This window comes from Pipistrellus kuhlii, unplaced genomic scaffold (assembly GCF_014108245.1).
Source record: "Pipistrellus kuhlii isolate mPipKuh1 unplaced genomic scaffold, mPipKuh1.p scaffold_m20_p_20, whole genome shotgun sequence".
NCBI lineage: Eukaryota > Metazoa > Chordata > Mammalia > Chiroptera > Vespertilionidae > Pipistrellus > Pipistrellus kuhlii.
This window is the reverse complement of record NW_023425516.1, coordinates 7,645,029-7,660,002: the sequence shown is the minus strand read 5'-3', so window position 1 is coordinate 7,660,002 and position 14,974 is coordinate 7,645,029. Positions and strand designations below refer to the sequence as shown.

The window sequence follows — 14,974 nt, the reverse complement described above, 5'->3', positions numbered from 1 at the left end:
ATTTACAAACGTTAGTGTCTCTGCCTATCTGAGTAAGAACGAAAGAGGATGATCTTCATTGTCGATCTGGAGGGAGAGGGGTGATGGTCAGAACAAGCCACCTTTCCTTCCGCTCTGGGCAGCCAACGCCCCTGCCAGAGCCATCCCGAAGCACTGCACTGCACATGGCTGTATGCAGACCCTGCATAAAAAGACTAGTAGGGAGATAAAACTTGGTTCCCTGGGAGCTTACAAAATCAAGAACATTTTGATGGACATGTGAATTAGAACACGGTGGCAGGGGGAAAATCCATTAACATAAAATAGCTTTAAAATGGAAAGAAGCCTTAGACATTATTTTAATTGTCTAATTTTACAGATGGGAGGCCAAGGTTGACAGGTGTCAAATGACATGCCCACAGTCCCCAGGTCTGCGGGGGATGAGACAGGGATCCAGGTGCTCCTTCCGTTCAGGGTCCCCGGGCCATGAACCTGCAGGGGCCACAGCCATGCAGAACACGGGTGGATGGCAGTACCATTTCCATACACTCCTAAATATAAACAGCAGACATACATACTTTTGTGTTATGTAAAGAACATATATATTAAAGTTATTATGCGGTTGCAAGGAAGTAGAATAATTAGCTGTGGAGATCTGGAAGAAATTATTCAAACATGTGTGTCCAGGCATTGTGATGGCATGAATTCATCCCAATCAGTCAGGGACGATTCTGTGAGGGGTTGTTTTCCAGAATTTCTGTTCCCATCATATAATGTGCTTCCCATAGGAAGGAATTAGAAATTTGAATCATTCACTGCTAGGGCCTTAGAGTTAAAAGGTCTCTTAAGAATTCAGGACAGCCCTAGCCAGTCTGGCTCAGTGGATAGAGCGTCAGATAAAAATTCTATCTGCAGACTGAAGGGTCCCAGTTCTATTCTGGTCAAGGGCACATGCCCGGGTTGTGGGCTTGATCCCGTGTAGGGGGCATGCAGGAGGCATCCTATCAATGGTTCTCTCTTATCATTGATGTTTCTTTCCCTCTCCCTTTCTCTCAGAAATAATAAAAAAAAATTAAAAAAATTTTTAAATCAATACACCCATTCGATTATTTCTTTCTGATTTTTATTCTCACCCATCACCAAAGAGATGAATGTCTGCAACAGGGGACATTTTATAACCACACAGAGTCTATTCTCAGAAAGTCCTTCCGCATGTCTAACTTCAATCTCTCTTGCTGCAATTTAAACCGCAGCACTTACATTATTCCTTTTAGTGAATGTAGATTAACCGAGACATGCCAAATAAACTCATCCCTTGTACTCATTTGGAGAAGGTTTTCTGTATTCAGACTGCAGTCCTTTTCAAACCTCAGAAGCCTTATTCCCTTACATGGTGTCATGTGCACATGGATGACTTTAGGAAATAAATTAAGTGAATGAAAAATAAGATAATACTGAACCAAGGGCGACAGGAGGAGAACATAAACTGTTTTATTATTTTCAAAGCAACTAAATAGAAGGTTGATTGGGAAAATGAGAGAGAGAAAGAGAGAGGGGGGAAGAAAAAAAACAACAACCCTGTCATTGAATGATATTTTTATCGGAGAAGAAAATAGGTACCAAGAAATGAGATTTGACTTCTCTTTGCAAGTTTCACCGAGCATGAAAATGTCCCTTTAAATTTTCCCGTAAGCCATGGCTGGCTGTGGGATTTTTCCAGTGCAGAGGGAATCTGAGTTCAGGAGGCCAAAGAATGCCAGAAGGAAAGGGATTTTGATGCTTGGGGCTCTGAGACTGTCAGTTTAAAAAATGAAAGTAATATAGAAGGGCCAAAGTGGCATTTATCATTCCATCTCTCCAGGCTCCTGTCTCTTTAATCAGCTAGCCTGATTTGCCCAGTAAATGATTCGTGTGTGTGTGTGTGTGTGTGTGTGTGTGTGTGTGTGCTCTCGCGCACCCGCGGGCGGGTGTTGTAGCTCTGTCAATCCTTGGATTAGAACCAATGATTGCAGCTTGTAGGAGGGCTGTCCAGGGCCAGATTGTGCGATGTGTCTCGGTGCCAGAGTATGAGTAGAGATAATTACTGAGAAGTCACACTCTCTCACACCCTCTCGGCTGGCTTTCTTGCCGTGTCCTTCAGCGACACAGTGGATTTACATCTCCTTCCAGGAGCTGGAGAGCGACGCGATCTGTCAGGAGAGAAAGGAGGAAAAAACCGAACCTGACAAAAAAGAAGAAAAAGAAGAAGAAGAAAAAAAAAAAGAAAAGAAAAAGAAAAAGCATGAAAACCATCCAGGCAAAAATGCACAATTCTATCTCTTGGGCAATCTTCACGGGGCTGGCTGCTCTGTTTCTCTTTCAAGGTAAGCGCTTGCTATTGATTTGCCTACCGTAGAGCCGGGGATGGTACGGAGAGCAGAGCTTTATGCGATTCGCAGACTCCCCGGTCGGCTCCGCTGCGCGGTTTGCAGGTGGAGGAGAGAGCGTTTCAAACAGCATGGCTGGGACTCCATCCTCCCTACCAGGCTGTGAGGATATTGATTCCATTCTGGCTGCTGCTGGAATGGAGGGTATATATGCTTAAGTAAAAGGTGTCTGGCTCCTGTGTAGGTGCGTGGCTGTGTGCTGCTCTCCCCGGCTTTATGTACATTCTTGCACACACACACACACACACACACACACACACACACACACACGCACACACAACAGAGCACACACAGAAGTGGGGAGGGGAGAAGGGGGGGAAATGACAGATTCCCAGGGCAGCAGGGTCGCTAATGTGTTGCTTGTGTTACTGGGAAGAAATGACAGGAGGAAACTTTAAAATATCTGCCAGGAAACTTGCAAGGCTCCCGAAAGGAGGCGAGGGAGAAGGCAGGCTAGAAATAAGCAGGTGCCTGCATCCTGCACGGCTCTGGCCAGAGGGAGACCCGGCGTGAAGGAATGAAGCGGTTTGTAGCTTCAGTGAAACAACTGCATTAGTTTTGAATGTGTTTGGGGGTGTGTTTGTGGCGGAGGGGGGGGGGGGTTGGTGGGTTGAGGGTAGGGGAGAGACAAGGAGCTGCTGAGAAGCAGCGGGAACAGGCACGCTTTGCACGGGGCTCTGAAATTCGGAACAGCGTTTCTAAGTTGCAGGGAGAGAGGCAGTAAGAGCCGAATGCTAATTTTCTGTTTATTATTGGACTGGAAGCCAAGCTCTGGCTGCAGCTGAGGTCTGGGCTTGCTCCTGGGCCAAGTGCATGCTCTGATCTTGACCGTGTTGGGTGCCTTTGGAATCAGCTTCAGTCCCAGGTCCATTTGCTGCACTGACTGGTCCCCCACTCTGTCCCAGCTCTTCCGTTCCAGCAGCAGCAGTATCTGCTCACCTGCTCCTCCCACCCACACTGCCCTTGGTGGGGGGAGTCTGACTTGTTTTTTTTTTTTTTTTTTTTATTAAAGGCAGTTGAACTCGAAGGGACTGAGACAGGCAGAGAAACTTTCCCTGGGTGATCCAGCAGGCAGAAGCTCTGACCTGGACAGCTGTGTTCCCCGAGGAAAGTTTGGCCCTTTAAGGGAGAAAAAGATGGGGAGTCCCACCCACCTCTTCCCTTCTCCTCCTGCAGTATGGGGTTTGCATGGTCTCCACTGAATCCCCACCTGGAGTCCTGACCCATCTCTGAGGGTAGGCTTTTGGATATTGCTTCTGTCCCCTCCACATTGGTTTTAGGGGCTGCCATGGGGCCCACCCAAGGTGGACAGAGGCACAAGGATGGGAAGAATCGAATGTGGGTGCACACTTGGCTGGGGCACAAGGGGGCCTGGAGGGCTCCGAGTCAGATGGCAAGGAAGTCACACTGGTGGGTCCTGCCGGGACAGCCTCGATGGCGCCTGCAGCTCCAGCCTCGGGACCTCTCTCCTCTCCCATGGAGACGTCGGTGGGGGGAGAGTGAGGAGCTAACTTGGAGGCATCCTTGAATGACTCCTCTTACGTAACATGGAGCAGCGACAGCGTCTGTGTGTGTGTGTGTGTGTGTGTGTGTGTGTGTGTGTGTGTGAGAGAGAGAGAGAGAGCGTCTGTGTGTGCAGCGGTATGTGTGCACCCAGCCTGTTCAGGGTGCAAAGACTCACACAGGGAGATCAGAACCCCAGCCCTGGCCTTGGGGATACAGTGAGCTCAGGGCCAGACTCTCCTGGGGAAATGGCTCCTGCGGTGCTAGCCACAGAAACGAGGAAGGGAAAGCACAGGTCTGAGTCCTGGATCACTTCCCACTGGTCCTGAGAGATCTGTGCCTTTTCTATCTGTAACATCAAACCGGAGACCACAGCCAAACTTCCCCCACTGGCTGCATGCCAGGAGCCCCAGGGCCAAACGGAATTTACATATAAATTAGCATACGTGATTATTTTTTCATCAGAAATAAATGCGGGGAAGCATAATATTTGCTTAGACTTTGAATCATCCGTGAATACATGAGTGGAAAGTGCTGGTGCCCCACTCCCCGGGGTGCAGTCTGGTTTTGTGATCTTGCTTCCATCTTGGGGTGGGGATGGAAGCGACAGGGGTGCTTCAGACCTCCTCGCAGGCTCCCACATCCTGGATTTCCTAAGGAAAAAAATAGCCCCACCTCAGAGCCAGTGCTACACCGGCTTCAGCCTGTCCTACAGAACCAGGCTGCCTGTATTTAAGGCAGAGGGACCCCCTAAGACCCCCACCACATGCAGGTTGGACCAGCAAAGGTGGCGGCTGCTTTCTCGCTCAGGGATGAGACTGGGAACCTGCCAGCTAGCTCTTATCAAACTTGCAGAATTACGGAGGCAGCCCAGGTCTTGGCTGCAATAATCCACCCCTATTGCATTGACCCAGTGGGACTAGTTAGAATGCAGCACACATTCCCAGGCAATTTTTTCTCCTCCTCTGTTTTTGTTTTAAGCTGGCTCTTTCTGGAGCTGCTGCTTAGGGTGGCTTGCCTTCTGGAAAAGGTGTGTGCGGGCCAGTGGCAGGTGATGGACCCCTGTCTGACCTGCCCCCACCCCCACTCCCAACCAGCAACCATGATCCAACTTAGGAGGAGGAGGCTTCTGAGGGAATCTTCTCTGATTAGTGATGGACAGGAGGCAGGGAGGGAGGGGCGATTAGTGATGGGAGGGAGGAAGGAAGGGAGGGGTGATTAGTGATGGGCAGGAGGGAGGGAGGAAGGGGTGATTAGTGAAGGGAGGGGGCAGGGAGGGGTGATTAGTGATGGGCAGGTGGGAGGGAGGAGGGGAGGGAGGGGTGATTAGTGATGGGCAGGAGGGAGGGAGGAGGGGAAGAGGGAGGGGTGATTGGTACCCTGGGGCTCTGGCCCTAGGGCACCCTGGGTTGATGAACCAGCCCTCCTCTCCATGGGAACAGGAGTGGGGGAAGGGGGACCCCCAATTGGGCAATGTCCTTTTAGCACCCCACCCACCTTCTGCCACCCAGAGGCTCTGAAAGAATGGCTGGCTGTACTGCAGATTTTCTCTTTCTAGAAACCCAACCATTTCTCTTTCGAAGGATTGCTACTCTTTTTAACACCTTCCGGGGAGCATGGCTGGATTCCCGTCTCACCTTTCTCATCTTCCCTCCCTTTCCACATCTGCTTCTCTGCCCACTCGAGCCGCGAGCGCAGGGCAGAGATGGGAAGGGACACCGGGCCGAATTCACACTCTCCTTCACTCAGCGCCCACGGCATGGAGTCCGCTCAGCTGGGCAGCCCAGCCAAGTTCCTGCCACTCACTGCCAGCTTCTGGGTGCCAGCAGCAGCCCGCGCTGGGCAGTGCTGCTGAGAAGGGAGGGAAGCAGTGGAGGCCATAACAGTGTTTACTGGCAAAGTGAAAAATCAGCTCGGGACGATGGGATCCTGGCCTTTGTGAGCGCTTGGAAGCATGGCCACAAATAAAGCGAAGGAATAAATTGGAACCGAGGCAAGGAACAGGGACAGACGCTTACGGAGTGGATCCCAGCTGCTGTGCTCGGAGCTGCCCAGCCAGAGCAGGTTATGGGCAAGCTGAACACAGCACAGAGAAGGCCGGGCCCCTCCACCCTCCTACCCAGGTGGCCCCTGAGCCCAGGCCAGGCTGCGGGACATGCTCGCTGGGAGCAGCAGGCCTCACTCACAGAGGCCGTTCTTGGGATTACAGCTCTGCCGCCAGGTGCCAAGCCTGGTCCTCGTGCTGGTCCCTTCTTTAGGGCACTTTTATTTATTTTTAAATATGATTTTATTGATTTTTAGAGAGGTAGGAAGAGATATATGTATATATCTATACAAACAGCAATGAAAGAGGAACATCATCAATCGGCTCATGCACATCCCCTACGGGGGATCGAGCCTGGAACCCGGGCATGTGCCCAGACTGGGAATCTAACCGGTGCCCTCTTGGTTCCTGGGTTGATGCTCAACTGCTGAGCCACACCAGCTGGGCCTTTTCTGCACTTTTAAAGCCAAATAGAAGCGCAAAGGGTTAGCTTCAACTCCTAATCCCCACTTCTGTGGGTTCTCAGTAGGCGTCTCCTGCGGTGCATGTACGTAGGCGTGCTGATCCGTGTCGTTGGGGGTCATGGTGTTCCCTGCTTGCGGTGCTTTGCTCCAGGCGGTCCTCTAGCACTTCCCAGGGCCCTGTCCTCCTCATACATGCAGCCCTGAGACGCACCAGCCCCAGATGAGTGTCATGAGTGGGCTGCGGGAGCCACTGCTGGCTTCTTCCAGTTTGCCCCTAGGGTGGGAGTGAGCTCCCTTGACATCCTAAGAAGTGACAACGGGACACTGGGTGCAGGCAGGCAGGGAAACATGTGCTGGGAAGAGGTACAGGCTCTTGGCTGCGGGCTCGTGGTGACGGCACTTTGGATGGGACTGTCTCCTCTGGGATTTGACTCCGTTCCAGGTTTTTCAGTTTGGAGCTGACGGCCTGCGCTAGCCCACCAACTAGAATGCTGGAAATGCAAAAACAAAACAAAATAAAACAAAACAAAAAGCACATTGCTTTCGATCTAACCTCTGCAGAATCTTCAAGCAGGCCAGATCCCAGGCCAGTCCTGAGCTTAGCTGGGGGGGAGGGAGGGGGGCGCCTGGCCACCTAAACTCAGAGCCTGCCGTGTGTTCTGTAGGGAAACACCGTTCCCTGCGTGAGCCAGTCTCCCCACCTGCCTGCCAGGCTGGGGCCCACGTCCCCTGGGTGTTATAAGGACTCATTAATGGCTGTAACACCCCAGACATGTGGTGCTAAGTGGAACTCCATGCTGAGACGGGTTGTATTTATGCTGTTTACTTCCTTTCTGCTCTGTTGGCTTGTTACATGTTTACTTTATGTCTATAGTCATTTGAAATTCAATAGAACAAATTAAAGATTAAAAAAAATGAAAACATGCAAAAAGAAGGTGATCAAGGGCATGCAGGTGGGCTGGAGCTGGGCTGGGCCATGGCAGCCATCCTGACCTCCGGAGTCAGTGACTCCCTGACCTTCCCTTTCGTTAGAGAGGGCACCAGGGAAGACCAGAGGGGCTTCCGAAGGAGTAGCAGCAGGGAGCTTGCCTCCCATCCATTTGCAGAAGGAGAGGCGATGCTGGTAGGGTGAACTGCAGACAGGAGGAGCTTGGGGAGGGCGAGAGATGGAGCCAGGTGTTGAAGAGGGAAGACCACTAGCTCCAAACTGGATCGAAACAGACGACTCCGCCTTTGGCTTTGACTACGGTTTTGTTCAGTAACCCCCGAGAGCTTTATGTTTCATTTGAAGCATTTATGTATTTATTTATGCAACCTTCTGGATTAAGCCTTCTCTTGCGGTCGCTGCTTAAACTTAAAAGAGCTTACACTTAAAAGATAGATGTCTTGAACGTTACCGTTCATTTGCTCTCTCCCCACTTCCCCACTTCTCCCCCTTTTTCCTTTCCTCATTCCTTCTTATCTTCCTCTCTGCCCCCCCCCCCCCCCCGTTTTCTTTTCTCCTTTCTTCCTTCCCCCCTTCCCCCTCCTCTCCCCACACACACCTTTTTTCTTCTTTTCATTTTTCCTTCTCTATGGGAAAAATAATTGATCAGCTGACAGATCTAGGTCAAGCTGGCAGGGGTTGCTCTGCTTCCCTGCAGGCTGGCCCAGGAGAAGGAGGGGACAGACTGTCTTTCCAGTTCGCAAGGAGCCCGGATGACAGGGTGCCGTAGGAGGGAGGGGAGACCAGCGAATCGGTGGGCCAGCTGAGCCATCCCCAGTAAGGGAGCTGGGGTCCTACAGGCCGCAGAATTCTCAGCCATTGGATATTTCCGGCAGGAATTCCTGTATCCAATTTGTCCTTGCCTCTTTTCTGCTTTTTGCTCACCTTCTATGCCACGCTTGTTCCAATTTTCCTCATTCTTTTTTTTTTTTTCTTCAACGTCGCCCTCCTTTGCTCTTCTGCTTCTCTCCTCCTTCCAAAACCACAGCAGATCACAGACTCTCCCCCTGCGTAAGTCACATTAGAGAAACGGCCTTTTGTTTATCTGCGAGAAGAAACAGTCTCCCTGCCCCAGAGCTCTGTAAGTCATTTGCAAAACTGCAACGCGAACCAACAGAGATCCACAGTTTCGGTGCAGAGAGGAGAGTATTTCAAGAGAGACTGTCAGGCTAAGAAATCAAATATTGGAAAACACATTCTTCAGCTTTGTTACTAAGGACACCTTAGGTAACGAATTTGATTTTTTTTTTTCTTCCTCTAAGAGTATCACCTTTTACAATAATAGACAGATCAAAAGACTGGCTGGCTTTGGCTTCCCTTGCTCATTCAACCTCACTTTCTAGAGGTGCAGCCTTTGTTTCCTCTCGGTTGAGCCACTAATTCTAACTCCCAGACTCTGTGTAATTGTTCAATCACGCAGCAAGTGTTTATTGAGCACCTACTACCTATATCTCATGGTATAGCATCTCATTGTTTGAGGTGCTGGGAACACAGCAGTGACTAGAATCACCTAAAGGATGAGACCAAAGACAGAGAACCTTCTCCCAGATTTGGCTTGGCTTACCATCCTTTGGAATCCACCTGGAAGCCCCACAGGAGTACCAGAAGCAGGGGAAGGCTCAGTGACATGCCTCTTGTTTTTTGCGCAAATGCTGATGCTTGGCAAGAAAGCAACTGCCCCTTGTCCTTGTTTATAGGTCGGGAGCCATGGGGGAGGATGCACAGCTTTGGCCTCTCCTTAGTGAACAACAGGAGATGCTGTCTTTGCTCCAGGGTGTCTCCACCAAACAGGGGCGCGTGGATGTCGGATGCACCTTCAGTTAGTGTGTGGACGGTAGAAGTTAGTTGGCTTTGTCACCATGGCCTCTTGTCCTTCAGGTTACTGGTTGATCCTTGGCACCGTCTCCGCTGTCTGTTGGTCTGTCCACTTCTTTGACCTGCCTTCTGCACAATATTGGAGGGCTCAGGAGTCAAGAGGAGAACACATATAAGACAGGGCAAGGATTTTCTCAGGTCGTTAGTCTGGATGAGGAAAATGAGGTTCAGGGAACTTCTGTGAGGGTTCATACTTTGGGGTTCATTTAAGATGACATCCTTTGCCAAAACCGGTTTGGCTCAGTGGATAGAGTGTCAGTCTGCAGACTGAAAGGTCCCAGGTTCGATTCCTGTCAAGGGCATGTACCTTGGTTGCGAGCACATCCCCAGTAGAGGGTGTGCAAGAGAAAGCTGGTTGATGTTTCTCATCGATGTTTCTAGCTCTCTGTCTCTCTCCCTTCCTCTCCGTAAAAAAATCAATAATATATATATATTATAAAAGATGACATCCTTTTGAGAACCTTTTTTTTTACTACCCACTCATATACCTTAATTGAGAATTCCTAGAATAATAAACTCATCACTATTCATTCTCCTTTGGTGCAATGTTGTGGTTGGGACATACATATTTTAATTCATCAACTTGTGTCTTCAGCTCTATGTACCCGAAGGGAACATCGCTTCTCTTATGCTCACACTGGCACTGTAGCCACCCCTAAAAGGTTAGGATCGCTCACCTGACTGCCTCCCCCTGCATTTCTGGAGTGGTGGAGGTGGTTGTTCTCAACTTTTCTCGTGTAGAACCTTTCTCACAGGTCTGTGATTCTTCCCAGTGAAGCAGCCTAGAGTCAGTCTCTATCATTGACCCTTCCTCAGAAGATGGTAGGTCTTGTAGGATAAGTGCAAGATGTATTTACAATACTCTCCTTCTCCAAGCCAGTGGTTCTCAAACATGGAATATCATTGAGTCACCTGAAGAACTTTGTAAAAATTCCAATGTCTGGACTCTACCCCAGACCGGTTAGATCAGAATCTCCTCGTGATGGGGCTCCACACTAATATTTTGAAGAGCTTTCTAAGGGAGTCTAAGCTGTGGCCAGGTTTGAAAAACGTCCCTCTACAGCTGTGGTTCTCAACCTTTCTAATGCCACTGCCCTTTAATACAGTTCCTCATGCTGTGGTGACCCCCAACCACAAAGTTATTTTCGTTACTATTTCATAACTGTAATTTTGCTACTGTTAATAAATCATAATGTAAATACCTGTGTTTTCTGATAGTCTTAGGCTTTACAGCAGTGGTTCTCTAAATATCTGTAGAGCCTAAGAGCAACGGAAAATGCAGATATTTACATTACCATTCATAACAGTAGCAAAATTATAGTTATGAAGTAGCAACAAAAATAATGTTATGGTTGGGGTCACCACAACATGAGGAACTGTATTAGAGGGTGGTGGCATCAGGAAGGTGGAGAACCACTGCTCTACAGCCAACTGAAAATGTTCTTTGAGCTTGAGTAGGAACCCCAGTTGCCACATCTCTGAAATAAAGCAGGAGGTCTAAAAAGATTTTCAAGTTTCATTTCAGCTTCAGCATCTTGCAATCCTGCGAATAGCCTTTTGGAGTACAGTGCTTGAAAGGTAGCGGTACTACAAGAAAACACCCACAGCGCTTTCTGCTTGCAGGAAGTTAGGGATATAAACTTCTTCACAGATTGGCGACCGAAGTCAGAACGTGTGAGTGTGTGTGTGCGCCACAAACGCTGCAGGCTGCATCCTGTGGATTATGGCATGTATCCACATATTCATCTATATTTTTATATGGTCAGCATTCTTAGAATGAGCCAAAGGTTTAACTAGTCCCTGCATTTCAGGTACCAGGAGTCAGGAATGATACTGACTCATAATTGCTCAATCCTGTAAGAGAGGTTCCAGAGCCATTTGCATGTGTGTCAAGAATGAATGTGGCCCTAACTGGTTTGGCTCAATGGATAGAGCATCAGCCTGCAGACTCAAGAGTTCCAGGTTTGTTTCCGGCCAAGGGCATGTGCCTTGGTTGTGGGCACATACCCAGTAGGGAGTGTGCAGGAGGCAGCTGATAGATGTTGTTCTCTCATCGATGTTTCTAACTCTCTATCCCTCTCCCTTCCTCTCTGTAAAAAATCAATTATATATATATATATATATATATATATATATATATATATATGTATAATTTTTTTTTTTTTTTTTTTTAAAGAATGAATGTGTTAGCCCAGCGGGTGTGGCTCAGTGGAAAGAATAAATGTGTTAGCCTGGCGGGTGTGGCTCAGTGGTTGGGCATCTACCTATTAACCAGGAGATGTCTGTTAAATTCCCAGTCAGGGCACATGCCTGGGGATTTGGTCTTGATCCCCAGTAGGGGGTATGCGGGGGGCAACCAATCAATGACTCTATCATCATTGATGTTTTTTTTCTCTCTCTCCCTCTCCCTTCCTCTCTGAAATCAATATATGCATATATATATAAAGAATGTGCGAGAGCTGGATTTAGAGAGTGCTAAGCAAGCTCCATTCATATGAAGATTGTCACAGCCTTCCTTGTTTCCCTCCCTAAGAGTCAGTTATCCAGCCTGGAGCCCCCATGTCTCTCCTCATTCCCAGCAAAGGCTCAGGCCTGGAATCTCAGTGGGAATCTCAGTGGGAATGGTGCAGCTAGCGGGTTAGGCAGGAGTCCTGGTGGCTCCCCCTTCCAAGCCAGGTCCTTTCCTGCAGTGCATGCAGGAATGGACACTCCTCTGTTTGGGTGGAGTCAGCAGGGCTCGGGGCACATGTGGAAGGGAGCTGCCATGCAGATGTGTGCCAAGGGCCCTTGCTGGGTAACTCACAAAGTGTTCACACTGCTGTGTCAGCCAACCCCAGAGTCCCAACTGACTCAAGCCCTGAGGAACTCTCAAGAGGATTTATCCCAATCCCTCTCTGAGCTCTAACACCCCAAAAATGCAACTGCAGTAGCCCCCCAGCTTCCATCTCCAATAAGGGTAGACTTCCATCTCTCTAAATAGTTTACTGTATCTGACCCTTCAGGAAGACAGGAAGGAAAGGGAAACAAAGGAGAATTTGTCTGGAAAGAAATTATAAAAGCGAGTGCAATCTTGCTGGGCTCAAATGCTGGCTCTGTCACTTCCTGGTTTGAAACCCTTAGCAATTTAATCAGCCTCTGTGTGATTCAGTTACCTCTTTTATGAAATGGAGATAACTGGGATTTACTTTAAGGCTGTTACGAGGATTAAATAAGTTACTGTAGATAAAGTGCTTGGAACATTGCCTGGCACATAGTAAGCCCTCAATAAATATTACCTAATAGCGTTATGATTGCTACTACGAATCATTTTTCTTCAACACGACTTTTCCTCAAATATTTGAAAGCATGACTCCCTCCCCTTTTCCCTCAAAGCTCCTCTTCACTGGGTTCAATAGCCCAGGCTTTTCTCCTGTTTTCTCTGTAATCATCATAGGAAGGGTGCCTATTGTCCTTTTCTAGAGTTACTGTGGGTACTCTGCTTTCTTCTTTAAGAATTTTTCTCGCCGAAACAAGTTTGGCTCAGTGGATAGAGCATCGGCCTGCGGACTGAAAGGTTCCAGGTTCGATTCTGGTCAAAGGCATGTACCTTGGTTGCAAGCACATCTCCAGTAGGGGGTGTGCAAGAGGCAGCTGATCGATGATTCTCTCTCATCGATGTTTCTGACTCTCTCCCTCTCTGTAAAAAATCAATAAAATTATATTTAAAAAAAATTCTTCTCCCCCTGGCTCCGAGCAACCCAAAGTATTACAGAAGACGGCCTCTCCCAATTTTAAATCAAAACACGATCAAGTCTCAGCTCTTTGAAAAGGTGTAGGGAGTCCCCAGGGTCTTGCCAACCTCTCTCCTAACCCCACATTCTCCTGGTTCCATGGACTCATGGGCATCCTCTGCCTCCCTGTCCTCAGGACACAGGTGCTCACTGCTCCCTCAGCTGAGGGCTACCCTTGCCGGCTTGGCAAATACTGGAAATCAGTACAGAATGCCAGGCTCAGCATCCTTTGAAGCCCCTCATCTCTTCTTTGATTGCTTCCTTACTCTTGTATTTATGTCATATTCACCACCTGCTTACATGTCTATCTCTCTTGCCAGACCATGAGCTCCTGGAGGTCAGGAATTGACTTAGTATTTATCTTTACATTCCTAGCACACCCAGCACAGTTCTTGGCACAATGTGGCGCTCAGTGTTTATTGGTGGAAAGAAAGGAGGGTGGGAGAGAAAGAAGGAGAAACCTGAGATCCCATTAGGTATCCAAGAGTCCTGTAACTGCTCACTTACAGTAAACTATTATTAATTCAACCCTTCGTGATCCTATACCTGTGCTGTTTTACTACGTACACAACAACCTTTTCTGAGATCACCTTGTTAGAGTCAACTCACATCTTCTTTCTGATAAGATCTTTTTTTGGACCCTGAATCTGTAATCCATATATTAGTAATACCATCTGGCTGTAATAAATAATAAGCCACATGTTCTAGCCATCTAGGTAATGGTGGATGAGCTCAGTATTTCTGGCTAAAATTTCCCAAGAAGAGAAAATAGTCACTCTAGCAGGCAACAGATCAGATGAGTAAGACCTTGTGTTGGCATCAGGGAGAGCAACAGGGCAAGGGAAGGTTAGGTCTAAGAATAGAGGACAGTGGACTGGATGGATCTACTTAGTTGGAGAAGATGGAGTGTTCAAGTGTTGATTATCTGCTATTCAAATCGACTCTTTCTCCTTCTTCCACAAAACTTTCCATTAAGTCACTTGACTCTTCCCCAAAACAGTCAGAGGGAAACTTGGCCCAGGCTTAGAAAAGATTAATTGTTAGCTATTTTTTCTCACTGTGATTGGTGATGCACAGACATTGTAGTTGGAGAAACCATTTTGCTAATTCTGAAAAAAAACAACAACAAAAACTGTTTTATATTTCTCCTTCCTTAGAACTTCTTAATAGAAGGATCTAAATGTCTTCACACACCATTTTTTACTACTTTCTTGCACTTTGGAAGGCCAAATAAATTTAATCACCACATCAAAGAGCTCTTTTTACAGACTCCTAGAATTTCGAGATACCTTGAAATTTGCCCAATCTTCCACCCTAGGCAACACACTTGCGCCCAAATGATGTTCATGATTCCTGTTCAACAGTTTCAGAGACTTCCAGTGAGCAGGCACTACTGGAGTGGTGGTCCTCATTTCTGGTTGTCAGAAATACCTGTGGAGATTGTGATATGCAGATGTCTCATCCTGGCTCACAAAATTTCTCATTAACTAGGTCAAAATAACTACAGATGATTATATCATGCAGATACAGCTGAGAACAACTTTTGTTAGCACCCCTTTTCATAGCTGATAAAGTGTGAGAAAACACTGTTCTCACAGGCATTTATGATGCCTCCACAATACCAAATTCTATCCTTTTTCTTTACTAACACTGCTATAAATGTGTTCAGGGCAGCAATGTGCCCATTCAAAAACTGTCTCCTACCTCCCCTCATGGCTGGGTATGGTTAATAGAATATAAGAGCACATTGTCTGGGTGGGGTTTAGAGAATTGTAGTGAGGAAACCTGCGCTAATGGAAACCTCCTCTTCCCCCCTCTTCTTGAATGAGAGATTGGCATACTCCCTGGAGTTCTAAGAGCTAGCTTTCAAACTGGAGGACAAACAACACACTTGAAGAATGGCAAAGAAGGAAGATTTCAGGGTGAAG

The 14,974-nt window shown here is 47.9% G+C and overlaps 1 protein-coding gene across 1 annotated transcript in view; it reads left to right on the top strand.

Annotated features, from left to right (window-relative positions):
• The first annotated feature begins 1,948 nt into the window (after positions 1-1,948).
• NTM (neurotrimin) overlaps positions 1,949-14,974 on the top strand; it is an 814,150-nt gene continuing 801,124 nt past the window's right edge. The window contains exon 1 of the mRNA XM_036449152.2: positions 1,949-2,342. Within this exon, the coding sequence (XP_036305045.1) occupies positions 2,261-2,342 (82 nt within the window). The 5' untranslated portion in view covers positions 1,949-2,260. The remainder of the gene's footprint in view (positions 2,343-14,974) is intronic.